The sequence below is a fragment of the Aspergillus vadensis genome, assembly GCF_003184925.1.
Source record: "Aspergillus vadensis CBS 113365 unplaced genomic scaffold BO88scaffold_15, whole genome shotgun sequence".
Lineage (NCBI taxonomy): Eukaryota > Fungi > Ascomycota > Eurotiomycetes > Eurotiales > Aspergillaceae > Aspergillus > Aspergillus vadensis.
The window spans coordinates 562,312-588,382 of record NW_020292053.1 but is presented as its reverse complement, the minus strand read 5'-3'; the positions used below and the strand labels follow the sequence as shown (position 1 = coordinate 588,382).

General features: G+C 49.1%; 11 protein-coding genes across 11 annotated transcripts; 6 read left to right on the top strand and 5 right to left on the bottom strand.

The window, feature by feature from the left end:
• Positions 1-783: 783 nt before the first annotated feature.
• On the top strand, positions 784-2,808 carry BO88DRAFT_343166 (acyl-CoA oxidase; the record flags this gene model as incomplete). Its single annotated transcript, XM_025703173.1, has 7 exons — positions 784-925; positions 970-1,168; positions 1,218-1,337; positions 1,390-1,539; positions 1,595-2,117; positions 2,170-2,224; positions 2,282-2,808. 7 exons carry the CDS (start codon positions 784-786, stop codon positions 2,806-2,808), a joined length of 1,716 nt encoding a protein of 571 aa, XP_025561778.1.
• Positions 2,809-3,733: 925 nt separating this feature from the next.
• BO88DRAFT_454876 (uncharacterized protein) lies at positions 3,734-4,222 on the bottom strand (the record flags this gene model as incomplete). The annotated part of the gene is made up of 1 exon (XM_025710835.1): positions 3,734-4,222. One exon carries the CDS (start codon positions 4,220-4,222, stop codon positions 3,734-3,736), a length of 489 nt encoding a protein of 162 aa, XP_025561777.1.
• A 718-nt stretch (positions 4,223-4,940) lies between these two features.
• Positions 4,941-5,824, top strand: BO88DRAFT_390921 (SDR family NAD(P)-dependent oxidoreductase; the record flags this gene model as incomplete). Its single annotated transcript, XM_025704978.1, has 1 exon — positions 4,941-5,824. Exon 1 carries the CDS (start codon positions 5,015-5,017, stop codon positions 5,822-5,824), a length of 810 nt encoding a protein of 269 aa, XP_025561776.1. The 5' UTR covers positions 4,941-5,014.
• A 346-nt stretch (positions 5,825-6,170) lies between these two features.
• On the top strand, positions 6,171-9,608 carry BO88DRAFT_444716 (uncharacterized protein; the record flags this gene model as incomplete). Its single annotated transcript, XM_025710138.1, has 8 exons — positions 6,171-6,254; positions 6,313-6,541; positions 6,606-6,688; positions 7,070-7,114; positions 7,265-7,365; positions 7,403-7,633; positions 7,688-8,584; positions 8,634-9,608. Exons 1-8 carry the CDS (start codon positions 6,236-6,238, stop codon positions 9,606-9,608), a joined length of 2,580 nt encoding a protein of 859 aa, XP_025561775.1. The 5' UTR covers positions 6,171-6,235.
• A 171-nt stretch (positions 9,609-9,779) lies between these two features.
• On the top strand, positions 9,780-11,212 carry BO88DRAFT_444715 (Ldh family oxidoreductase). Its single transcript, XM_025710137.1, has one exon. It carries the CDS (start codon positions 9,963-9,965, stop codon positions 11,028-11,030), a length of 1,068 nt encoding a protein of 355 aa, XP_025561774.1. The 5' UTR covers positions 9,780-9,962; the 3' UTR covers positions 11,031-11,212.
• Positions 11,213-11,221: 9 nt separating this feature from the next.
• Positions 11,222-13,836, bottom strand: BO88DRAFT_73069 (5'-methylthioadenosine/S-adenosylhomocysteine nucleosidase family protein). The gene is made up of 2 exons (XM_025713092.1): positions 13,748-13,836; positions 11,222-13,684 (listed from the first exon to the last, which is right to left on the bottom strand). The coding sequence occupies exon 2, from the start codon at positions 13,559-13,561 to the stop codon at positions 11,414-11,416; it is 2,148 nt and encodes a 715-aa protein (XP_025561773.1). The 5' UTR covers positions 13,562-13,684; positions 13,748-13,836; the 3' UTR covers positions 11,222-11,413.
• Positions 13,837-14,926: 1,090 nt separating this feature from the next.
• Positions 14,927-16,962, bottom strand: BO88DRAFT_416342 (lysophospholipase phospholipase; the record flags this gene model as incomplete). Its single annotated transcript, XM_025708247.1, has 4 exons — positions 14,927-15,655; positions 15,683-16,115; positions 16,182-16,830; positions 16,914-16,962. The coding sequence occupies 4 exons, from the start codon at positions 16,960-16,962 to the stop codon at positions 14,927-14,929; spliced, it is 1,860 nt and encodes a 619-aa protein (XP_025561772.1).
• A 1,031-nt stretch (positions 16,963-17,993) lies between these two features.
• Positions 17,994-18,932, bottom strand: BO88DRAFT_464826 (uncharacterized protein; the record flags this gene model as incomplete). The annotated part of the gene is made up of 3 exons (XM_025711358.1): positions 17,994-18,303; positions 18,368-18,638; positions 18,688-18,932. The coding sequence occupies 3 exons, from the start codon at positions 18,930-18,932 to the stop codon at positions 18,034-18,036; spliced, it is 786 nt and encodes a 261-aa protein (XP_025561771.1). The 3' UTR covers positions 17,994-18,033.
• A 508-nt stretch (positions 18,933-19,440) lies between these two features.
• On the top strand, positions 19,441-21,230 carry BO88DRAFT_464822 (Zn(II)2Cys6 transcription factor; the record flags this gene model as incomplete). The annotated part of the gene is made up of 4 exons (XM_025711357.1): positions 19,441-19,462; positions 19,521-20,065; positions 20,122-20,259; positions 20,442-21,230. 4 exons carry the CDS (start codon positions 19,441-19,443, stop codon positions 21,063-21,065), a joined length of 1,329 nt encoding a protein of 442 aa, XP_025561770.1. The 3' UTR covers positions 21,066-21,230.
• Positions 21,231-21,602: 372 nt separating this feature from the next.
• BO88DRAFT_488952 (Zn(II)2Cys6 transcription factor) lies at positions 21,603-23,526 on the bottom strand (the record flags this gene model as incomplete). The annotated part of the gene is made up of 2 exons (XM_025712656.1): positions 23,281-23,526; positions 21,603-23,222 (listed from the first exon to the last, which is right to left on the bottom strand). The coding sequence occupies exons 1-2, from the start codon at positions 23,368-23,370 to the stop codon at positions 21,603-21,605; spliced, it is 1,710 nt and encodes a 569-aa protein (XP_025561769.1). The 5' UTR covers positions 23,371-23,526.
• Positions 23,527-24,695: 1,169 nt separating this feature from the next.
• On the top strand, positions 24,696-25,888 carry BO88DRAFT_342960 (aldehyde reductase II; the record flags this gene model as incomplete). Its single annotated transcript, XM_025703164.1, has 4 exons — positions 24,696-24,939; positions 24,986-25,339; positions 25,397-25,531; positions 25,584-25,888. The coding sequence occupies 4 exons, from the start codon at positions 24,696-24,698 to the stop codon at positions 25,886-25,888; spliced, it is 1,038 nt and encodes a 345-aa protein (XP_025561768.1).
• Positions 25,889-26,071: the final 183 nt, after the last annotated feature.

Here is a 26,071-nt window from a genome sequence, read left to right as displayed (position 1 = left end):
GTGTCTCAAGACGAATGGTGTACAGCATATGCCTCGAAATCGGGCAGTACGTAGATGCATACTGTTCCACCGAGAACTGCGGCCCTCGGCAGCTCTCGCTATTGGTCAGGAAGAAATTGCCGATTGGGCTGCATATCAAGAATTCCAACATAATATAGAGCCCAATGAGAGTAGCGATCTGGTATCTTGCCTCAGTGCACATATCTGATGTGGAGGCCTGACGGTCATGCGCACATTGATTTACCCCAAACGAGAAAGGCTGCATCATTCACTGTTCAAAGCTGCAGATGACTTCTCTGAACGTTCATTGATAAAACTTAGTTTGTTCCCCGATTATTACATCATAACGCGCAATACTAGTTCTTTTGGGGGTAATGATGTGAAGATTTTCACCACCTCTCGACAAATGGGAAGAATCTGCAAGGTCAACAGGCTGTCGGCATTCAGGGCTCCACTGATAAAGCCAAGGATTTTTCCCCATTTGGAACACCACCATCAGCATATGAGCCTTCGCGCAAATGGCTAACTATCGTCTAAAACTCGTCCTTACGAAGTCAACCGTTCCATTTGACTTTGACTAAGGTATGCAGAAATTGACGAAGACGGAAATCACACAAAACCTTGTTTTCTTCTTACATTAAGTGTTATACGTGGATTAGTATTTGGGCAGGCGGTAGGTGTAGAAGGTATATAAAGAGGTTCTATTGATTCCCTTGCCTGGTACTACGTAGCACAATAAGGATTATCCCGTAGCGGTTGTTTTGCACTACTTCAATTGGCACAATGCAGTCCCACCTTTCATCCAACTCGTCTACGCTTAACCTCCTCTCCTCCAAAATCTTCGAGCATCATTATGAGGATGGTCCTCGTATCGAAGAGCTAGAACGATCATATCACCGAGCCAGAGCAATCGGTCAACTACATGGTCAGTATATTGCATGGCCGTAACAGTAGATCTAACAACACCAGGCGTGACCCTCGAGGATTGCCTTCATATGACCCCCAAGTTCTGGGCCGTCCACAAAGATGGAATTATTGTTCGAGATGCCGTTGCCCACATATTGGTAACGATTCAACTTAATCTGGTGGCCGGTACAGTGGCACCTTTTGCCCTCAAGAGACCCGATCTCCATCCGCTGATGAAAGAGATATTGAACTTTGATATCTCGTAAGTACTCTCTCATGAGAAATTTTGCAAAACCATTGACACTGAATAGTGCACCGTTCATGCTGAATGAAGTCGGCCATGGCTGCGATTCCCGGAATCTGGAGACCACGGCAACCCTGCAGCGTGATGGCAGCTTCATCCTCAATACGCCTACACCTGAGGCAGTAAAGTACTAGTGACACAAAATCCATTCCCAACCTTACAAAATGCTAATAATACAGGTTTATGCCACCATCAATGCCAATAAAGGGCATTCGGCGAGTAGCCATTGTGTGTGCACGGTTGATAGTGGATGAAGAGGACCGTGGTATTCGGACCTTTGTCGTCCCGATAAACAATGGAATGGAGATGAACAAGGGTGTTCATTCATGGTAAGTATTGATATTATCTCATGTAACACGCTATGACTTAAAGAACCCGATCCAGGCTTCTCCCACCAATCAATGGAGGAAGGGTGCTCGACCATAGCTTGACCTCTTTCGACAATGTCCATCTTCCAGCAAATGCAATGTTGGGTGAACTCGCGATGCCTGCCGACATGCGCGCCCAGTATCTATCAGCCATACACCGTCTGGGTACCGGAGCCCTTGCTCTAAGCTTGTGGATCATTCCCTTTCTGAAATGTGCCGCATATTGCGTCGGCAAATACAGCCAACGCCGGACTGTCCAAGCAGGTGTGCACGGAGAACGCGTCCCTATTATTTCGTTCAGAACACAGCAGCTCCCAATCTTGCACTCCCTTGCACAGATCGCTGTCATGGAAACGTTTAGCGACTGGCTTACACACCTCTACAGCACAGACAAATCACTTCACCCTGGAGCAAAACATGGTCTGGGGGTCATCATCAAGGCGGTCTTCTTACAGAATGGGCAATGGAGTCTAGCAAACCTTATTGAGCGAAGTGGTGCACAAGGAGTATACCCGCATAACCAGATGGCCACGTTTGAGGTGAGTTGAATGATCCGTACACATCAAGTCTGGATAAAGACTCACATTGTAGGTTCTGACCCGGGCTACCGGAATTGCAGAGGGAGAGGTTTTGGTTCTCTCAATTCGTGCGTATCCCTATCTTTGCTTCTGAGCAAATGAAACATATCACTGACATCTGGTAGGCCTCGCCACTGAGCTTCTACTTGGTCGATATTCCATTCCCGGGCCCACAAAGCCTGACTGTCTACTTGCACAGCATGAGGCGGGCATCCTTTCCGAGCTGCGGAGAAAACTGAAGAAGATCGGCAACCACCGCAGTGACGAGTACAGCAAGCAAATACTTCCCCATCTTCGGCCTATGGTCATAGCGATCGGACAACGCATGGCGTATGAGGCTGCAGTTGAAGCATCCGTTGACCCTGATTTGCTGGCTCTATACGAGGCGGGAGCTATGAAATCAGATCCTGCCTGGTTTTCAGAGCATCTCGGGATTAGTAGGGACGCCCAGTTCCAGAAGGAGTGTGACGCGCTCGATGCGGTTTATCGCCGTCTGGATGAGCATCTTGATGACTTGCAGATTGAGCCCTACATCACGGCTCCAATGCTGTCCCCTGACAGATGGATGGGAATCATTAAGGCGGTCCCGGAGTTTACGGGAAATGGAGAGATGAGCTTTCCGGGAGCTCAGGAGTTTCAATCTAAGCTTTAGAGTGTGTCTTTGACTTTGAGGGTGATGCAATCAATAAGGTCAACTATTATTCATTTACCTGTATAATTGTCTTCTGCAAATGCATCGCGCAAGATACTGCTACTATAGTATTATTCTAATTGTGGCATAAATCGACACCCTTGACCACGCTTCTGCTTTGGGCAATGGACTTGCGGGCCTCGTAAAAATGCCCTTTTTGAAATATCATACCTCTAGTACAAGCTGCTCCGATTCCCTTGGAAATCAGGTAATAAACTCAATCGCACCAATCCAGTGGTAGCGTTTCCGGGATCATATGCCGTTAGCCGACCCTCCAAGACTTGATGATCGACCCTAGAATACGAGGCGTGTTTTCCATGTATGGAAGGATCTGGAATTTATCGAATCAACGTTGAGATGACGATCACTACTCCGTACATCTTGGCGTGTATTGCAGAAACCCATTGGATATCAATACACCAATGTAACTTTTCTTCACCCGGTTTGCATAACGGATCTCGGGATTGATACCACCGTCCTCACGTCAGCCATATGTAAAAATGGTCGATCGGTTCCTCTTATAGAAAGGATGGCCACAAATGATAAGATCAAAGAAATGTAGGAGGCTATTTCAAGGAATGTGGGGGCATGAGCACAATTTTTTAGCATCCCCTTGTTTCTTGGCACGGCAAGGAAAACTTTACAGTTTAGCCTTGATTCATGCATCTCGTACATTATTTGGTATAGCACTCAAAGCACTCAAATCAAAGCAGATGTATCCACAGTTTATAGTAACCTGGCACATGGCTTTCTCATATTACGGTAGCAGGATACAAGCACAGCCATCAAAATTTATTCCGCTTACCCAGTGTGGCAGCTGTCCCAAACATGCAATAATACACTCGCCTCTCATACTCTCCTCGTTCTTCCAACACCGCCTCATGTATTACCCCTTGAATACCCCCCAATCCCCTTCCGTCCAAGTAAGCTTCACCACCCAGTTCCTAAGTTTCCATAACCCATCACCGGTTACATCTTTATCAATATCACAGTAGTACAACCCCCCACCCAACAATCTCGACGTATCATGTACGTTTCCCTCCCCGGGGCGATAATGCTGCGCGAGCGCTGACGCCGTAACCTTGGCTCTGTTATCGTCTCCCTCGACCATGGTAACACGAATATTGCTGAGGATGTGGGTGGTATCCATCTTTGATATATTGTCGTAGGAGTCTTTGTGGATATTGGGCAGACTACTCATGACGGTAACATGAAGGTCGAAGGTTGAATCAGGGAACAAGGCAGAGTCGAAGAGTCGGCTGTCGGCTGTATCGAGGCCGAGGATGGCACGATTGAGGGCATTGATGATGTCTTCGCGGGTTTGAGGGCTAGAAGGGTTGTTGAGGGTAACAGGGATCGGTGTAGACATGGACATCTTGGTTGTTGCTGATCTATAGTATGAAATCGTGATAATGACGAGTCTCTAGAAGATGGCAGGGGGTGAGATGGAAGGCAGGTATTTACATGAAGGAGCCGTGGAATTAAGAGGTTTGCTATTCTGACTACGCACTCGGTGAGAAATCGGATGATATCTCGTAGTTAATCAAAGGCCGAGAGAAACAAAATTGTATGAGATTATCGAGGGTCGGTCAGGACTGTCAACTGCGCGTTATGTCCAGAGATCTATGTGACCTGACCAAGGACCGTGTAGGCATGAGGTATGACGTTAAGGTGCATTATTAAAGTGATACTCATTCCAAAGATACATTAAGCTTCGTCAGAGATGTGGCAACTCTAACTGGGTATTGAGAGGCTGCGCGCAAGGAAGCAAACCGTCACAGCTCACCTAATCAGAGTGCTTTACCTAGCATAGGTGGCTGCCTGAAAGGTAAAATAGGTACTTACACCGCTAACATTACTAACCTTCAATATATTGTACTAGACCAGCTGGTATTTTTTGCTCGCTGAAGAGGTAATTCTAAAATAGCCATCATCTCTGCAATTGATGGCCTTACCAGCAAGAGGCTCGACGGAAGGGCGCCGCGCGGGGCCGATGGAGCGTCGGAGATGGTCCGCTCCCCATGATGAGGGGTAAGACCGACTGCTAGTCCAAGACTAGCAGACTCCCGCTGATATCTCCATACAAGTTGCGATAAAAAGTGCTATAACCCAGTCCCAATTATCATTGCCTTCCATATCTACCGACTTCTTCAATTGGTTCTTCATAATGCTTCGACTCGACGGCAAAGTCGCGCTTATTACCGGCCTCGGCCAGACCACCGACGAGGGCTGGGGCATCGGCGCCGCCATCGCCATGAAGCTCTCCCAACAAGGTGCGATCATCTTCGGCGGCAACCGTTCATTATCCAGTGCCGAAAGAACCAAAGCCCGAATTGAGAAAGAGGGCGGAAAATGCGAAGTCCAAGAAACTAACGTCACTGATTCCACCTCCGTCAAGGCCCTCGTGGATAGTTGCATGCAACGCCACGGGCGCATCGACATCTTAATCAACAACGTGGGGAAATCAGAACCAGGTGGTCCCGCCGAATTGAGCGAGGAAACGTGGGATCAACAAGTCGATCTGAATCTGAAAAGTGTTTATCTGACGAGTCATTACGTGCTTCCTATCATGGAGAAGCAGGAGACGGGCGGTACAGTAATCAACGTGTCGAGTATTGCCGGGCTGCGGTATATCGGGAAGCCGCAGGTTGCATATTCGGCTACGAAAGCAGCCATTATGCAGTTTACAAAGGCCACTGCGGTGATATATGCTGGGAAGGGAGTGAGGTTGAATACGGTTGTTCCGGGGTTGATTTATACGCCGTATACTCGGGAGCTTGCGAAGCGGTATGCGCCTGGGGGTGATGAGGCGGCATATATGAAGACGCGCGATGAGCAGGTGCCAATGGGGCGCATGGGGAATGCTTGGGATGTGGCTAATGCTACGGTGTTTCTGGCATCGGATGAGGCACGGTATATCACTGGGCAGGAGCTGGTGGTGGATGGTGGTATTACTTCTTCTACAGGGAGAGTGTAAATAGTTATCATACTCCAAGTTCTCTGTTTGATTTAGCAGGCTAGTACGGCCCAAGCTGCACGTTGTATCTGTACGGGCTATGATGTGTGATTTGGAAAATAGATCGATCTTTGCGCATGCTCTTGTTAGCTCAACAAAAGATTGATGCTATATACATTATGTTTCCCCATAAAACCTGCCAGTCCCGTCTGTTGTCGAATCGTACCCTGAGCGGCATATCCCCGAAATGTACGGAAGACATCCGCTGATGGTTGAATAGCCGCGGGTCAACTTGACCCAATCCAGAATACACGAGCAGGAAGATTCATAGCTACATATCTTCATTGTTCTCTTTATAACTTCGAATATTCTTGTAAGAGCATATCTCTGTTTGTATTACTTATCCAGTCTCTACCATAGACTCTTCCCACAATGACTCTCGTCCATATCGGTATGTTAACACAACTATTACAGAGTCTATGATCTTCAACTAACCCACTACCAACCAGTCCTCTTTAGGTTCCGTCCCGAAGTAACCGAGGAGCACAAGCAACGCTTCGTGACAGAACTCAAAAAGCTCAAGAACCTACCCTGTGTGAAATTCGGACGCCTCCTCGTGGGCGGTCCCAGTGTGACCGACCCCATAGACCGCAGCAAGGGATTCCAGATCGCTCTAGTAAGCTACCATGAGAACCTGGCTGCACTAGCAGAATACCAGGCTAGTAAGGAGCATCATGAGTAAGTAGATGGATACTATGTCCGCTGGTCGAAATTGCCGGGGCTAACCTTGATATTGTGGCAGTGTAACATCGAAATATATGTTTCCGTACAAGGAGGACCTGGTGAGATTTGACTTTGAGGTTGACGAGGAGGATGAGTATATGTGTGATTTTCCGGTGTTGGGTTAGGGATGAATATTTTCGCAATTGAATGTTGAGGAGTTATTATATGTCTTGACAGAGTATGGGTTTTCAGTCATAAGTACTAGAGACTCAACTTCAATTATAATACTAGAGCCATCAGGTAGGAACGCCTACAAAAGAAGACATCTGTGATATAATGCTTGCTATAATGCTTCTTAGAAAAGTCTTACTTTACGGAGTGTATATTCTCATTTTCAGGAGCCAAGTCTACTGATAGATCAGCGAGGCACATATTGTCCGCCTGATATATCAGGCACTACTGACGTAGTCACATGATACGAGTGACGGAGGGACTCCGTTTGGCGGTCGGACACTCCCCGCGCCACACATTACCGTTTGGTAGCGTTGAGAAAGCAAGAGATATTTCTTCACCGGTCAGCTTGCATCGGTTCGCCAATCAGATCAATCATAACCTGGCAATTACATATCACCTTTTGAACTAGTTGTACCCCAGATTTACAGACCGCCAAGAAGGATGATCACGTGGCAAAGCGAGAAAGACGCGGCAACAACACCCCAGTCCATTCCATTTATCCAGTGATAGAGCCTCTGTTATCCCAAACCAGTCCTTTTGGTCCCCACTCGGATGGCCATATGCCAACATGGACTCACCGCGTCGAAATCGGAATAGAGCGGCGTGTAGGCGATGCCAACGAAGAAAGATTCGCGTAAGTAGCCAGATCATCCGCTCGTTGAATTGCGCTCACGGTGTCCCGCTTTGCAGTGTGATGGGAATGAGCCATCATGTAGCTCCTGCTTGAAGGCAGGGGTATCATGTGTGAATGATGGAAAACAGGAGGTCACGCGGAGATATATTTCGAACATGGAAAATCGGATCCGATGGCTCGAGTCGATTGTCAAGGAAAACTGCGCGAATGTGGATCTAGGACTTGAACCTCGCAATAACGTCCCAGATAACGCAGTAGATCATGATAGCACTATGCTCTCTGTCGATACACAGCACGAGGATGATCCGACCACTAATGTGCACCAATCCTCTCGGGAGTTTAGAAGAGAGGCCCAAGCCGTTTCATGCAATGAAGAGAATACCTTCAATTCACTGTCGGAACAGCATCCACAACATCATGTGCCGGGAAACAATTCTGGGCATCAACCGGCGCATGAGATTGGACTGGTGTCGTTGTCCTCTGGTGAAGGTCCTCGATACATTGGGCCATCCAGCGGGTACTTCTTTGCGAACCGTATATTCTCCAGCGCTGGGCGGCGATCTAAAGCCAGAGGCGTCAAAAAGGCCACGGCGGAGTCAACTAGCCTTTCAAGTGAACTACTGAGTAACCTTACCCTGCTGCCAACTCGAAAAAAAAGCGCCATGGAACTGTCAAGGAAGTACTTCCGAACGGTACATCTAATCTACCCGTTCCTGCATGAGCCGACCCACATGTCTGTGATTGAGCGGGTATATGCATCCCACAACGAGAACCCCTTGGACTTGTTTCAGGTTTACATGGTGCTATCCATCTCAGCCCTGTATTTGTCTCGTGAATGTAAGGTGCATCTTCCCGTTGAGGGATACTATGCGTCAGCCATGAAGTATGTTGAGCAGGTCTGTTCATATGACTCGGTTACTGCTCTGCAATGCATGCTACTTCTTATGGTTTATGCGTTGCATAACCCCTCTACTAATGTCAACATATGGAACCTGAACTACCAGTGTCTCGCTAGTGTGATAGACTTAGGGTTACAACGCGACGTCCGCGCATCCCCTTCTCTTGGAATATCGTTGCTTGATCAGGAGATACGGACCCGTATCTTTTGGGTGGTATATACGCTCGATAGAGCCATTTGTACCATGATGGGGCGTCCAATAGGTATCAGAGATGAGGCTTGTGAGATGAGAGTAAGAGCAATGTTTTACAGCGCGTGAGGAGATATTAATCAGGTCATAGTTTCCGCTGGACATACCGGACACGGGCCTTGTCAATCCTGACCCCAATCGCAATGAATCACAAGAGTCACCGTCACACATGTCGCACTCGATCCATCTCTTCAAGTTAGCCAAGATGAACTCAGAGATAAAATATGTCATGCACAGCATTCAACGTGACGTACCGAGGTATGCCTATCCCCCGGTGCGGGATATCTTTACGTGGCAGCGTTATATGATAAAAACACTCAAAGACTGGAAATCGACAATCCCGCAAGAAGTAACTAGTGGAGGAGACGTGATGGCCAAACTCTGTAAGACCAGATATCACGAAACAATGGTATTGCTACTGCGACCAAGCCCTGCAATTCCAAGCCCATCGGAAGAGACGCTCGATCTGTGTTTTCATCAGGCGGTAGATCTCCTGCAAACCTTTGGTGACATATACAGAACGGGAAGCCTGCTTTACAGCCGACTCCTTGTTCACTCGGTATTCCTTGGGGCGCTTGTATTACTCTACTGTATCTGGAAGCTACCGAGAACTACAACGAAGGTGCGCGTCGATGAACTCATGTCGAGTCTCACCATGGCACAGAATATACTTAGTAGCATCGGGGAGCACTGGAGCGAGGCTACTCGGGCACGGGATTGCATTGACGAGCTATCCCGTGTGACAATAGAACGGCTTCTGAGAACCCAATCGACTGCCGAATTGTACACTGAAACCGACAGAACGCAGTCGCGAGCTGGAGGCATGCAGAGCTCGTTATCTGCGCAACACCATCAATTGGCAGAATATGATGGCATTCCCCCGAGGTACCGCAACTCTGATCAAATACCCGGAGCCTTAGCTCCTCCTCAAGAATACCAGCCGGAAGATACTTCTTACCACTTCAATCTGTTCGATGATCTCCTGCAGGGCGACTTTCAAGGCTGGAGTGGTATGCCTGACATCGATGGGCTGATGTGGGAGGTCTTCAACAGCTCACCACAGTGAAGAAGGCAAAAGATGCCGATCGAAGCAGACGAAGAAGCTTTTTCGGGCCTGCAATAACAAGCCTACTCATCAGGGGCTTACACCATCCCAACGGAAACTGATGTTCCCAGTGACCTAAATGTCAGGCAAAACAAACCCATCAATATGACCTTAACTGAGTCATACGTCCAATCGGGGCCTATCCGTCACACTTCGGAAGTGCCCCGTGTGGGGCGACGGCCAACCCCGATAAGCTCCGAAACAGCTCCCCTCATAAAAGCATCGCATCCTCAATCTCAACATTAACCTCGAACCCGATAACAACAACAAATCCTCCCTAATCATCTACATTAGATAAAAATCACATTCACCAAAATGGCCGACCCCCAACACCGAATCCGTCACATCAACCCCACCCACCTGGAAACATTCATCCAGTCCATCCTGACCAAAAACGGCGTCTCCACCGACCACGCCAAGATCATATCATCATGCCTCGTGCAAGCCGATCTCCGCGGCGTAGACACGCACGGCTCCAACCGCATCCCCTCATACATGCAACGGATCCGCCAAAATGTCCTTTCACCCAGCGCCACCCCCACTCTCACTGAGAAAACCCCCGTTGTCGCTCAAGTAGACGGACACAACGCCTTCGGGTTCGTCGCCGCACACATGGGCATGCAACGCGCCATCGAGATGGCCAAAGTATACGGCATCGGCCTCGTCTCCGTCAAGCACTCGAATCACTTCGGCATGTCCGCATGGGTAGTCCAGCAGGCCCTGGATGCAGGAATGATGTCCCTCGTATTCACGAACTCCTCGCCCGCCCTGCCCGCCTGGGGCGGTAGATCCAAGCTGATGGGTGTGTCTCCGATCGCGTGCGGCGCTCCAGCTGGATCTACCCCGCCGTTTATTCTGGACATGGCGCCGTCAATCGCCGCCAGAGGCAAGATCTACAAGGCGCTTCGGCGCGGGGAGAAAATCCCGACTGATTGGGCGCTTGATGGCGAGGGAAACATGACGGATGATCCGGCTAAGGCGCTTCAGGGCGTGATGCTTCCCATGGGTGGGCCGAAGGGGTCTGCATTGGCGATAATGATGGATGTGTTTTCCGGGGTGTTGTCCGGGTCTGCGTTTGCTGGAGGTGTGACGGGGCCGTATGATCCGTCTAAGCCGGCGGATGTGGGGCATTTCTTGGTGGCTATCAAGCCGGATTTATTTATGGGTTTGGAGGAGTTCAAGGAGAGGATGGATTATTTGTATCAGAAGGTAGTGGAGAGTGATAAGATGACTGGGGTGGAGAGGATTTATTATCCTGGGGAGATTGAGCAGATTACGAGGGAGACGAGGTTGAAGGAGGGTATCCCGTTTACAGAGGCGGAGATTGAGGCGTTGAACAGGGAGGCGGAGATGGTCGGGGCGGAGAAGTTGAGGGTTGATTGATTTCGTCTCTTCATAGTGGATCTGGGTGGTTAATTTCTGTCTTTACATGTAAATGAGCAATGGATGTCAGGCATGGACGGCAGCCGTTTGCGGCAAGCAGGAAACCGCAGAATTTTCTTCTCTGAGAGCACAGTGTTAAATTGTATTTGCAATATTTGAGTTGAACATTGACTTGGACATGGCGGACACAAAAAGTACCAGGAGATGAATAAGGATACAAACGAAAAGCACAGCGAAACAAACCAGTGGAATATCAGTATATTATCATGATAACCTCTTCACCTGCGGGACTTGCACCACTCCTGAACCGCGACATGCCCTCTGAGGATGTCTCATTATGCAGCGAAGAAGTGAACGACAGAGCAATCTTCCAGTCCAAGAACTCAGCGTTGTTGAATGGGTCGGATTATACAATTAGCGGAGCCGTTTTTCTCGAAATTTTTTGCAAGATTCAGAACGTGTGTGTTCTGAGAAGACGCTGACATTCTGGAAATTTTCGGTGCAGGTTCCTGGACACTTCGGAATACTTGTTCGTGAGAGACCTGTCCATGAAAAGACTGTACCGATCCTCCACTCCCGTCACTGCCTCTGGAACGGAGTCTGTCAGGTTTCGGTCGCAACGGACCTGGAGGGATAGACTTGTGGGGTCCTCCTGAGATGTTTTTGCTACGTTCTGAAGGTGCTGACCCAGTGTTGCTGGAGAAGGTGGTGCTACTCCGAGGTGATTCAACTACCGGTTCGGCCCGCCTGTCGTCCAGCATAGGCGTTGATGTATGGTGGTCATTTGTCCCGTTAGGAGCAGCCGTCTCAAAGTTTGAGTCCCTACCGATCCCAGAGCTCTGTTCTGGTTCAACTTTGGTACCCTTGCGTAGCGACATCTTACCAACCAAGCCCGAAAATTTGTCTTGGGTTTGGCTGATGAAGTTGGGCTTTTCAAACTTGGATCGCTGCCAGAAGCTGTCATTAGCTTCCTTGGTATCCTCGATCGCTGCTGTTTCATTGACAGGAGAATCGGCTTGCTTGTCGCCGCGTTTGCTGATAAACCTGCCTCCGAGGTGAGTCATGTGGGAAGCAAGTCTCAATTTGTCTTTATTGGTGTAGTCTCCAACACTTTCGAGAACGTCCCCCGCCACATCCAAAGTCTCACCGATGAAAGCGGCAGCTTTTCGGCACTCCGCAGACTTACTAGTAACAGTAGCACGCAAAGTCGCCCATTCTCGCTTACTCTCAACGCTTGAGCTTCTATTCTCTTGCTGTAGGATTGTTTCTGCAAGTTCTTGGAGTGCAGTTGCGAGTTTGTTGTGAGACTCTTCGAGGTTGTGAAGTTGTACGGCTGTTCGGCTCAGTTCGTCCTCGTTGCGTGTCACTGACTCTTTCAAGCGGTCGAGGAGCAAAAAGCGCTGATCGACCCCTTCAAGTGAAGCCTGCACCCTCAAAATTGCCTCTTGGTGATTTGACAAGGAACCATCTACTACAACCTTCAGCTCATCGATTGACGCTTCCACAAACCGACGAACTTCCTCCTCGGTAGTACCGATCTGAGTCTTCTGAACATCGGCGACAGGAACCAGCTTCAAAAACTCGACGGCGGTAAGTGCAGCAGCCATAGCAGCATAGCCATGCCACTCGTCGTTCTTATGCGAATCTGCATAATCACAGATGCCGCGGATGACAATGGCATTGATGCTCGTTAATGCCGCCGACTCCATGTCAAAACAGATTGTGCCAAGCTTACTCGCATCACGGTCGCGAATCTTTGCATTCTTGATGACTTGGTCACCCGAAGCTATTGGCCCGGAATGCACCATAAGACGGTTACGCGGAAGGCGCTCTTCCCGGGCGACAATGCGGTCAGGAAGACCGGACTTGTCCCTTATGCAATCGCAATCATCACTATGGATATAGTCGGATGCATAGAGGCGGTCCACCATCTTGCTCCGAGGCTGAAACCTGTTTCTAAGAGCGATGCCCAGAGCACGAATTTTGTCGTCAACAATTCTTCCCATGTCTATATCCATGAGTGTGCGCCTCTTCAGATGATTTACACGACAAAGCAGGATTTCGGGAGGGCGAGGAACATGGCCAGTGTGCTCAAAGCCTTCAGTCGTATCCTTGCCAAACCTGGCTGGTTTGACCATTGTGCCGACAACCACGTCACCCAGGCGCACGTCATTACCAGCTCGTGGAGAGCCCCCAGCAATCCCAACCATCACCGCAAATCGGAGAGTTGGAAAGGTGCTTCGCATGTTTGTTACGACAGTTGCAGCTGACGCCAGCCCATAGGACTCCGCGGGTAGACAGACAACCACCACATAGTGATTTCCAATGCGACCCCGCGTGTACTCATTGTAATCTCCTCCAGCCTGCACATCTCCGGGGTGGGCCTCGAACTTCTCATCCAGTACTTCCAGCGCAGCAAGGTACTCGATAAAGATGGCACATATCCATCCCACTGTGAAGTCGCACGAAGGTGGGGGCTTTCTCAGAGATGAAACTGAGTCTGTCGCGAAAGTGGGATTTCTGGAAGACATGGTCAAGGCTGTAGCGAAGACTGCACAAGGAGAGGAGTAGCCGACTCGTCGAAGAAGTGTATCACACAAGACAGAGGCTGTGTCTCTGGGGAACCAAAGAGCAATCCTATGGGACGCTTGTAACTATTTGGAGAATAATGATGGTCAATCAAAAGCTGAATGTAATCTGGACGAAGACTCACTCACCTTTAAGCCAGGCTACCCCTTGGTTTAGGTACAGCTCCGTTGTGTTTCCATATCCACTCAGGGATTATGAAGGGCTTTTACACCCGGGGACGCTGTAAGCGGCCCCCTAAATAACCTGGCCTTCAGCCTCGCGTATGATAAACCACTCAAAACCTGCTACCGGGCTGTGCATGCCACTAATGCCGCGAATGCAGACCTGCATGGAAAGCAGTGGACGCGATTCGAGCCCCTAGACATGCTAACCTCAAGGAGCAATGATGGCGTCCTATGGCGACCTTCCCGTAATCACGAGGAATAAACTCTAAAGTCTGAGTGCGCCCAGTAACGAATCAAAGATCAATGTTTGCTTTTTCTTGGACAGGGGAACACCATGGTTGAGACCATTCTGTAAGCAGCCTCGCTGCCGTCGAGCCTTGTCTATATCAGCAAGCAAGTCATAGTCAGGGGCCATCTGGTGTTTCAGAGGTCCCGACCACTTCGACGCCTGCCGGTTGAATTGGCAGGCACAAGCTGATGGTGTTATTTCCCGTTTGGGATCTGCAAGGCTGTGAGTGAAAAGAAGTGAGGAACCAAGCCATGCTGGGTAGAGTGCTATTCTGTACATAATCTCCTGCTTACCCACCTTCAAATCTTCTGGTGGGGCGAAGATAGCTCTGAAGCCTAAGACTGGACGGTCAATTAGCTGGGATTATCTGTATAGCCTCGTTTTCTCATATGGAAGGGTGTGGCGTTTGTGGTTGCCCGATTCCTGCCTAACCCCGAAACTCCGACGTCCAGAGGCCCGAGCCACATTAGTAAGTTTCTCGACATCGTCTACTATTGGGTAACTATTGATTAGCACCGTAATTGGGTTACTTATGACATGAGAGCCAAGCTACTCAAGGCAGATTATCGAGACTACCCCTTGACAGACTTTCTGAAAAAAAGGTATTGGAGAAGGCATCGTGTGGCTCATTGTGATTCACATCGTACCAAGGATGAGAGACCTATACTAATAATACCTTTTTCAGTATCAGTGAAATACGACAGAATATCAGTGATTAATGGTAAGACTATATATAAGATAATAACATGAAGGTTTCTATTAGAGCCATGTTGCCCTCACTCGCCAGCTATAAATACATCTCCCCATCAGGACACCATCCATCACCTCTGACCCCTCACCATCTGATCTCTGATCTACAAGCCAGACGGAAAAATGACCGACGGATCATAGACCGCTGGAGTGCTGGTAACAAGCGTACCATTCCAGCAATAGCGCTGAAAGCACTGCTCACAGGCAGCAGGCACCGGTGTGTTCGTCCGGTCAAACGAACGACTAAGCACAGCACAACCCACACAGGTAGTCCACTCGTTATCCAGAGTGCCATTAGCCTGAGTCGCTACATTAAAACCATTGGTGATCATAGCGTCCCGGGCCGTGGTATTGAACGTCGTATCTGTAGTCGTTGTGTTGGACATATAAGTGACGGGGTGATTAGGCAAGTAGACAATCAACGGAGCAGGTGTAGTCGTGTTCGAACTATTGCAGCCGAAGAAAGTGGGATGGCTAATAAGACCCAAGTTGACAAAGGTGTTTCCATCCGGAATGGAAGGGAAGGAGGTATCGTTGGCGTAACCGGCAAGAGTTCGCTCATAAGTAGCGATAAGCGACTCTCCAGTGGGCCATTTGTAGCCGGCATCATTGTTGTTGGAGTCGATGGCGAAGATAACATCAACGTCGCGCTTTCTTTGGATGAGTGGGTTAAGAGGAATATTCTCTTCATCCTCGCCGCCGTCGACCACTGTCAGCCTTGTAGTGTTTGCAAAAGGTGAGGTGTTCGCGTTGTATCCATAGAAAGGATTGGGCTCGTAGGCAGCTGGGCCACTGGTGGCGGTGTTGTTGGAGCTGACAGCGCCCATAACTTCCTAGAGGATGTACGAAAGCAGTTCTACCTCCAAAGCGCCCTCGGTAGTGTTGGTTGAAACTTCCGCTATCGCAGCACGTAGAGTGGCAGCAATGTCTGTGCCATTTTCATTCCAAATGTCGCTGGACGTTCCGGTGATAAACCCAGCGCTGTCGAAGCCGCGCACACAAGTCTCATTTTCGGGCACCTGGCCGTTCACGAAACGGGTGCCCAAGTACTCAAGTGGTGCGAATCCATACATATTGTTGTCGTAAGTTCCAAATTCCCAAGGCGAGATTTCGTAGATGGGTTTGTCTTCCCCGGGCTCGTCGTTGGCATCGGCGAAGGACTGGCCGTCAACCACCACCAGTGGCAGTGGCATGTCTCCGTGCTGGAACGCCCGTGTCTTCGCAATCGAGGACCAATGGATGTCAACGCCGCCATGGCTAGCGTTGAGGAAGTAGTAGCCTTCAGCACGACCCCTGCATTAGTTAGCATCTACCCGTTGCTGTCCAGGTTGGGTTGATTGTTATTGAGTTAAGGCTTACCAGATATCTGCGTCAGTGGTGGTAAAGCCGGCAGCCCTTTTGGCCTTCACCTGAGCCGTGATATTACCCCAAAAGTCGGTAGGCTCCATGGTTGCAGGTCCTTCGAGGATGGATGCTGAACTAAAGTCCCAGAAAGTATCCTGAAGGGCGGAAATGGTCGTGAAGTTGTTCATGAACACAGAAGACAGCAACCAGGAGCCTCCACTGAGAGCAGAAACATAGGTTGCAGATTGAAGTAGACCACCCAACTGGCCCTGAGCAGCCGTACCCTCAGTCCGACTGTCGAATGCTTTCAGGGCACCAGCACCATTCAACATTGCGCGCATACCACCACCGGATATAGCAATTGCAACATTGGGTAAGCTGGATGAGTCGCTCGTGTCGAGGTAATCCAAGGCGTCAAAGCAACCAATCTCAACATGACCGAAGAATTCTTTCAACCCTGATAGAGACTTTTCACGTCGGGTATCTAGCCAGGAAACTTCCTCGGGAGAGAGTGTTGCAGCGCCACGAATGCTAGGCCGGTTTGCCGGGCAGGAAACATGGACCGGAGCATAAGGGTTTGCGGCATTTGACAAGGCCCGCCGCTCAACGCTGACATCCGTTCGAGCTCGGCGATTATTTATTTGGGATGGAGCAGCAGATGTGGCTGTAGGACGCAATGTTAATTAGTCACTTGAATCGAGTATCACCGAGATGTCGATAATCGAGAGAAATGCGCAAAGAACTTACAAGGCAGGAAGGCCAAGGCAACCGAGCCAAGTAGTGCAGAGGTCTTCATGATTACTGTGTAAGAACCAAATGAGACCTTGGTAGGTGAATCGATAGTGTTTAATTGAGGATGGAGAAGAGCTCTGAATGCTCTTGGGTTTGATCGATATTTAAGCTTCCCAGGTGCACCAAAAACCACAGCTACCCAAGGCTGAAATGACTTTAAAGCTGAGCCCCATCCCACCGATCTGGTACACCCATTTAGGAATGGCAATATAACCCATGGTGGGGACAACAATAACCCCAGGCGTAAAGGCGTCAAGACTCAAAGTGGATTTGGGGGCGGAGTGTCCCACCCCAGCCGAGATTTAGACCTTAGAGGACGACAGACGAGCACTTGGATGCCCTGACCCATGCACGCTAACCCTAATGAGTAACAAGATCGGTGAAGATGAGCTTGATTGAATGCTACATTCTGACAGATCCGTTTTTCAACATGACGAAGGGGCCAAATTGTCAGTATGCACACTAAACCTAATCAGGCAACCAGCTCGGAGGCTGAGCGGTGGACAACGATCGGCGCGGGCCACGTTTGCTTCCTTTCTTCCCCATCGTTGAACACTCCCAGTCAACGCAGCCACCACTTGCAGAAATGCTGGAGCCCACGAGGGTGGAGCTACGCTTCTCATCTCTGATCACTGTGTCGCCCAATTTGTTGCCGCACCAATCAAGGATCCAGCTCCATCCAACAATAGACGTTGCCATATGAGCATAACGAGTGGGGTGGTTTAACTCTGCTTTGCAGTGGGTCATGGCCCATAAGTACAGTCTACAGCGGTCTGCATTTGGTTAAGCTCATCAGCGCTCGACCATTCAAATGCAGCCACCGGATACGCCGCAGCGTCAGAGGCTGTGTGAGAGCTACGCGAACTGACCTATGATTGATCACTTTGGGTGGGGATATTGACATTGACATGGTTGAATTTGAGAAGAGTAGAAGCTGCGAAATGGTATCTGAATTCTAAATACTAACATATTCTATCGAGAAGCAAAAGAAAAACAGAGGAAAAGAGGTGCACGAGACGCCGTACAAAGAAATCAGGATCTATTCGCATAAGAAATCGGGGAGAAGCTTCCGCTGCTAAGCCGCAATGCCAACTGAAGTCGGCTGGACGACATCAAGCTTTCCATAGTCCGTTTCATCTTTCAGTTCGCGGAGATGTCGGGTGCGGACACCAACGACGATTATGGCCACGGTCGCAAATAACTCCGGAAGGAACATGAGAACAACGCGTACAGACATTAGCCCATAGACCGGACTAAGATCTTTGCTCTCGGTGCAAACAGCAACAAGTGCGTAGATGACACGGACACCGATAAATGCTAGTGCAACCAGCGCACCCTGAAGGATCTACACAACGACATGTCAGTCAACCCATTACCTGAGAAGCATCTAGCAAATATGAAATACTTACCGCAGTGCCGCCTTGATATCCCGGACCTTGAATCCCTTTATCGTGGAATTGCAGGGAGTAAATCGACCACCCAATCTGGAAAATCCAAACTACAACGACCAGGGCTGATCCAGCCTTCCATAATGAATAATCGTCGGATTGTGCTTTGTCCTCGAAAATATCCAGACATGCCTTGATGGAGAGACTTATAGCAACCACCATGGTGACTGATGTCCCGACCACAACGGACCAGTTGAGGCGACGACTAGCGTAGGGATAGCGATACGTTCGACTGTCGTTATTTAGTACCATATATAGCATATTTCGAGGCATAAACGTACGCTTCATGAACCAATCCGTCGACGCATAGAATTAGAGGCGTGACTCCCACACTCTGGATTATGTTTGCTGCCATGCTGCTGCTGTCGCGAACCCCTAGAGCACCTCCAATAACTCGAGCGGAACAGAACATGGATAGGGAGTACCAGGCTAAGAACCCGGTCCATCGGTGAGTTATGAAATTGTAGACGACGATCGGCGAGAGGATCAGGTAAGCCGCAAGGTCGGCTGCAAATATTCCGTTCATTTTGTGAATGTCAAAAGTCTCAATATAAGATATATTTCAAGATGGAAAGAAAAGAGTAATAGAAGGATCGCTTGATCGCTTTGGCCGATTTTATTAGAAAACCGCATCTTATCGGAGAACACAGGAATTCATATACCCTTCGAACTGAGGCTATACCAACGACTGACTTTACCTATAATGGCATATTGATCGGGAATATGCAGTATTCAGCCTCGCGATCATCTGCAGCTACAAGTACCATCGCAGGGTTGTTCTATATTCTGCAACCCGTGGCTGGGTTTCGGGCTGAGCAAGTGGGAGAATATAAAGTTTCGGAAACTCGACCCAATGGCATCCAAGCCCCCCACATCCACGGCTACTAGTGCTTATTTCTAGCTTATGCCCGATGTGCTTGGTCGGCTTTAAAGGCAGCCAAGTCCCACTTGCTGGAAGCCAAGCGTCTTCAAACTCTGGCATCCGAACTGGTTACCTTTCTGGGAAGTCACTATCCACACAGAGCCCTATTGCCATGGTGTACCGGGGGAAGCCAGGTCTGGGGTGTGCCTTATGCAGGACACGGCGACTAATCGTACGTGGTGTGCCTCGAAGCTCTTGACGATCATGGCATACTGACAAAACAGTGCGATCGACGTCGCCCATCGTGTACACAATGCCTGAGGGTCAACCAGGAGTGCTCTGGGTATCGCGATCCCAATGTTCTAAGAATCTGCGACCAAACCGACGAGATTACAGTGAAAGTCGAAGGTCGAGGGACGATCGCCCGCAAACAACGCAAGTCGCCTTCTTCGTCAAAGTCTCCTTCCCCAGCCTCTATACTCCCTCCGCCAACCACGATCGACGACCAGGTCATGTCGCATATCTTCACTTACTACGTCGGTACAACGCGAGTCCAGGGTCTCCTCTCCTACCTGCCCCACCTGCTAAGCACCGACCCGTCTCCTGCACTCCAAGCCACGATGAAAGCTGCAGGGCTAGAAAGCATGGCGAGAATCAACCGACTTCCCGAACTAAAGCGCGCGGCAGGGGAACAGTACGGCAAAGCCCTGATTGCCACCAACAACGCACTACGAGACCCAGTATCGGCCAAATCTGACTCCACTCTCGGGGCTGTTATATTACTCGGCATGTATGAGGTAAGATTAGATTAGCTCCACCGATCCCTGGCTCAGCTTTCTAATGCAGGTGCTAGTTGAACACATTCCCGAGTCCAATGCGGGGCTGGTCGCAGCACGTTCGCGGAGCCACAAAGCTTGTTGAACTACGTGGGATGGAGCAGTTGAACTCATCAACAGGACTTGAGTTGTTCAGACTGGTGCGCCTGCAGAATGTAAGTCTCACCACAACTAAAGTATTCGCGCTGCCTCTCACCCTTATCAGGCAATTAGTAGCATTTTTAGGAGATCCCAGAGGTACAACTCGTCAAAGATAGCAGCCCTTACGAGCGTAGCACGAGCCAATAAGGACAAGAATCCACAGCCAATGGAAACATTCTGCGACATACTGATTCAGCTACACGACCTCTCTATCGAAGTGGACGACGCAGCATTGGCTGACGATTCCATCGACACCCTGAGCATACTAGTCAGCAAGGCTCTCCACCTTGACACTGACCTGCGATCCTGGGCCATGTCACTCGGTCCGCAATGGCAATACTCCGTCGTTGACACACACAGTAATCCCACATCTCGCCCTCAATTTCCTCTTCACAGCGACACTTACCACGTATACAAGGCCGTCGGGGTAGTCTCAATGTGGAACCATTACCGTCAAACCCGAATCATAATACACGAGATGATCAGGTCAATGGCTCTACGACTCTGGGGCCTACAAGGGACATCTGAATGCCAACAGATTGTGTTCGACTCGATAGACACTATCAAGCAAATGACGGACGATATCTGCGCTAGTGTCCCATACCACTTTGTCTCCGGAGAAGTGACATTCACAGCTGTGGTTCGCCTGCTATGGCCTCTGTTCGTGGCGGGTGACTGTGCAAGTTCAGAACCCGCCACGAAGGAATGGATCGTCCGGACTTTGGAGCACATTGGGGATACGACGGGAATTCAGCAGGCCCTTGGTATGGCGAAGATGCTCAGAAATGGGCATACGAGGAGCTTTATTCCGGGGACGTGAGGATGGGTTGTGTTTTCATGATGATGTTATATATCTCCCGCTCTCTATTCTTGATTTCCTTCAGCGATGCGTCTGGTTACTTATGCCTCGGCGAGACACCCGGCTTCCCTTCGTCTTTCACTCCGCACACGATCGGATAATGCATAATTAAATAAAGCAAAAAATGAATAATACACAACAGCAGGGCTTCACTAGTTGTCACCCACTAAATCCCAGACAATCCCCGAGGATGTGGCTTGGTTATAGCCTGGTGGGTGCCATCCATACAAGTAATCAGATGAGGCTGCTTTCAGTCGCACAATAATTGGGCGACTTAGAATAAAGTGTGCAATGAATGAATGTTTCAGCAAAGTGACTGTCATCCTCCAGATTGGGCGCACAGGAGATAGCAGTTTTCACAGCACCCTTATGCTGCGTAGAGAATACGTGACGTTCGATCGTGAAAACCCCCAACACCTTATCCCCTTCATTATCTTCCTCAACAACGCGACTACAATACAGTAAAAACGACTGTAGATTCGCTCCTGTCGCGTCGTCCTAATGTAGAGCAGGAATGTAATCGCTGAAAAAGTTCCCATCAATACTGTATCCATGAATCGCAAAATGTAAGGAGCGATTGACCAGGAGGAAGGCAGTAGAATCGGATGGATCTTCATGGACAACATGTACGGCGAAGACCTTACGGCCTCGCGCATTCTCGGAGCATAGCATTTCTATGACCACCTCAAAGAGGAGCAAAGCCCCAGCAGTATCTTCTTTTGCGGGAGTGGTTGTTTTCAGACGTGGTAGGACGGTATGCGCGAGGTAGGCTAAGATATCAGGGTTAGGCCAGCGCAGGCATAATAGCACGAGAATCCAGCACATGTTCATATTATACATCTCCTCGTATAGGTAGCGCGGTGGATCACATCCCTTTGCGATTCCCAGAATGATCTTGGCCCATCCGTTTAATGTTGGATTGACTTGTCCGGTCGCTCCGTCGAGTAATGATTGAAGCAGCTGCCTGTCACAGTAGACCTGAGTTAGAGCGTACATTGCGCAGGCCATTGCTTCCTCATGACCTGATAGAGTAATCGGCGAGATATTGTCAGGTGTATAACTAAACTCCAACTCATGAAAGGCTGGGTGTTTCGTGCACTCAGCGAAAGCATTGTAAAGAGGGGTCGATTGAGCGAAAAGGACGTCGATACCCCTCCGCAGACTCGTGAGCTTCTCATAAGCCTCCGATGCCGAGCTTACCGAGAGATGAGGGTTGCCGTTTCCAGACATTCTCTGTAATACCCGCTGTAGCTTACCAGAGGAACACCATGGGAACTCTCCAAGGAGCAAAGTGAACGAGATGTTGACAGCGTCCACGACCTTGAAGAACAAAATTTCTTGGTGTGAACAAATCCGCTCTGCCAGTATGTCGAGGTCGCGGCGAACAATATCTCCCCTGCGTGGAGAATGTAACGGGCCGAGAAAAAGAGCACCTTTTGCAACGGTAAAAAGGCTTGCTCGCAGCAGCCGTTGGCCATAGGGCGTTGCCGACAACGACTGATGGTAGTAAAGAGTAAGAGTTTGAAGTCCCTGGAGGTGACTGTAATAACTGTGGACGGTCCCAACAACATTTTCAAAGAGGATGAGAAAGATGATGGTAGCAAAGATGTCATCTAATTGGCTGGAATTCCGCTGTAACAGTTGGATTGCCTGACTGAAGTAATTCAGCGACAGAATGAAGAAGTGTCGATTTGGCCGGATGAGTGTCTTCGATTGTGTAAGGTGAGGAGTACCTAATGAATAGGCAAAGCGAGCAGCAGAGAATGCCAGAGTTGCATTATCTAAGGCAGGCAGGGTTGCCATTCCCCAAAGGATAGGACGCACGCTGGCCGGCAGTAAGTCGACGATATGCGCCAAGTACTGATTAAGGTAGATTCGTTCTGACCCACTTATCTGATACTCAGGCTGTATGCCTCTATTGCTGGGCGTTGGATCATGGTGTGCACGCAGAGGGTTTCCCATGCGGGTGACCCTCATCAGAATGTCACCATTGTCGGGGACCTTCTTTGTTCGTTTGGGGATATTTGGTGTTTCTTGGAATCGTACCAAGAATCTTGGGTACGAACAAGGTATCCTCAGACGCGAACAGAGCCCGCAGCTTGGGTTGCCTTCGTCACACTGTAGGGAAGTTTAGTGACGTCAATATGAACCCAAACTACACGCACATGGGGTTCACCTTTCGCTTTTTACTCCTGCAGGGAATGCAGCCATTCCGGCTTCGAGTGATGTTGGTTTTCTTAGGTCGAGGCGGAGTAGGGCCGTACATGACGCATGATGAAGCAGGGAGGCGGTCCTTTCCGCTAGTGGCTGCCAGATCCTGTCGGAGTCCTAACAAGGCAACTTCGGGGATTTTGCATCGGTCTTGTATATGCGGGTGGCTATAATACTAAGCATGGCGTTACGAGATGTTCGGAACGGTGAGGTATCTATCCGGCCCCCTGTATAGCGGCACAATGCCTAACAAACCTCGACCGCCCTGGATACTGTCTTTCTGCTAGTTATCTCACGTGGATCAAGCTTTCCTCCCCCCCACCCTCACCGCCCTGCCCAAAACAGAAGGTCCAAGGCAGAACTTACCTAACCACTTCCCATGTCTCTCTCGATTACTAACAAGGTATGCTCCCGTCGGCGCTAGCGCAATTGTTGACTGATTTAGGTTTAGTAGGTTCACTTACTTTTGCTGGAAGGCCTCCACTTTACAGCATCAGCTCCATCCTCGTGAGACTGCGCTTGCTGGAATTATCCTCAAGTGGAGAAGTTTCCTGAATTGTGATACCAGCTATCTAGTTTCTTGGAATTAGTGTACACTCGGAACGTAGCTGTTCCCGTTCCGAGTAAAGTAAACATCGTAGGACAATTTCAGGCTAATGTATATTTCAACACACTACTACTGCTACCATGTGTCTCATTTTCTGGGGTTCACATGAAGCAGCATTTGTCAGGTATAGCTAAAAGGAGTGAACGGCTGCGCTAGCGCCACTCGAATTTTATTATTCAGTACATTGGTATGTAAAACAAGCGTTATACTACTCCCCTGCCTGTTGGATTCCTCATGTTCTGTTACAAAAGATCATCATCTGAAAATCAACTTGATGACTACTTTGGTCAAATTTCTATCTATTGTAAGCTACTCTACTGATAGACAAGATACGGGCAGAGGTGTGATACACACGGGTCATGTGGCTAACTAAATCATTTACATGTGTTTCATTTAACCTACTCAGTCCAGTATCTAACTGCAGGGAAATAGTATGCACGCTTCGTCTTATAGGCTGACTACATCTGATTATTTCATTACTCTAATCACTGTAGTGTATCGTGTAGGAATTAGCGTTTCTTGTAACAACCAGTGTAGTGGATACAGGAGTCTAGTAACTCTGTGGGACCACTCCCATTTCAGCGGTCCTCAGGGGAACTTGATGCCGGTTCCGAAGCGCCAGGAATCGAAGTATCTTATAAATATCGCCAACCCTGATTATTTTCGAATCACCTTTTGGACAAACACTGCGTCTCTCTGTCTCTCTCTCTTTGTAATACATTCGAGCAAAGTGCAAAAGCAAGTCTATCACAATAAGCGATGTTAAGCACATCATGCTCAGTCCAGTGCTTCCAGCCGGATGTCTGGTGGTTGTCACCGGTGTGAATGGATACGTGGGATCCCACGTGGCCGAGAAATTGCTGCAAAAGGGATATATGGTTCGGGGGACTGTGCGAAACATAACAAGATGTCAATGGCTCTTGAAGCTTTTTGAAGAAAAGTACGGAAAAGGGAAGTTCGAACTGACAATGGTCGAGGATATGGCTAAGGACGGCGCCTATGATCAGGCTGTAAAAGGTGAGTGACTAGATCAGTTCCGCTGATTTCACTCTGACCCCTGCAGGCGCCAGTGGGATCGTGCATGTCGCATCCATATTACAGGCAGGGCCAGACCCAAACCTGGCTATTCCTCCGGTCCTAGCTGGAATCAGGGGAATACTCCAGTCTGCTGCCCGAGAGGAGAGCATGAGACGTTTTGTTCTCACGTCATCAGCTATTGCCGTCTTGGAACCAACCTTACTAGAAGAGACTGTCACCGTTGACATGTGGAACGACAGAGCGGTCGAGCTGGCTTGTGCTCCTCCTCCTTATTTGGAGAGTCGGAGCATGCATGTATACGCTGCAAGCAAAGTCTTGGGTGAAAAGGAGATGTGGTCTTGGATTGCTCGCGAAAAGCCACAATTTGTAGCAAATTCTGGTACATTCCCATGAACACCCTGATCCGCTTTGAAGATGCACTGCTGATTCAGATAAGTCATTCCGCCGGTGATACTCGGGAACCCTTTGAGCACTAAGGATCAAGGCTACCCGTCCACGTCTGCGATCCCTGCTACTATGTTGGAGAATGATACAGCTGCAATGGCCGCTTTCATTAACCATTTCCCTCCCTGTCAGTTATAATTCTCCCGAGCATTATGGTGCCATTTAGCTGACATTCAAAGACTTCTTTGTCGATGTAGAAGACGTTGCGTGGCTTCACGTTGCCGCATTGATTCACCCCGAAGTGGTAAACGAAAGGCTGTTCGCCTTCGCCGGACCGTTCAATCGCAATGACATCCTAGCTATTCTGAAAAAGCTATTTCCGAAGCGGGAACTGGCCCCTGAAGCTCCTGGGCTGGTGAACAATGAATCTGAGATCCAGCCAGCTAAACGAGCGGAGGAAGTATTGCAAGAAATATGGGGCACAGGATTCAGAAATCTGGATACGGCCGTCAGTGCTACCCTTAAAGACTATCTGGGTAAATAATGGGATAGCGGATTCTGCAGAATATAAATCTGCTGTACCATAATCGGACGTCTGTCAGTGTCCAGCAATACATCCATTCATACTCCCGATGGCATCCTCTCCAGTCTAATGAAGTATACCACTGCACGTAGTGTATAGGCTTCATATAATCAGTCTCATTTGATGTTAGATTATGCAGTGAAT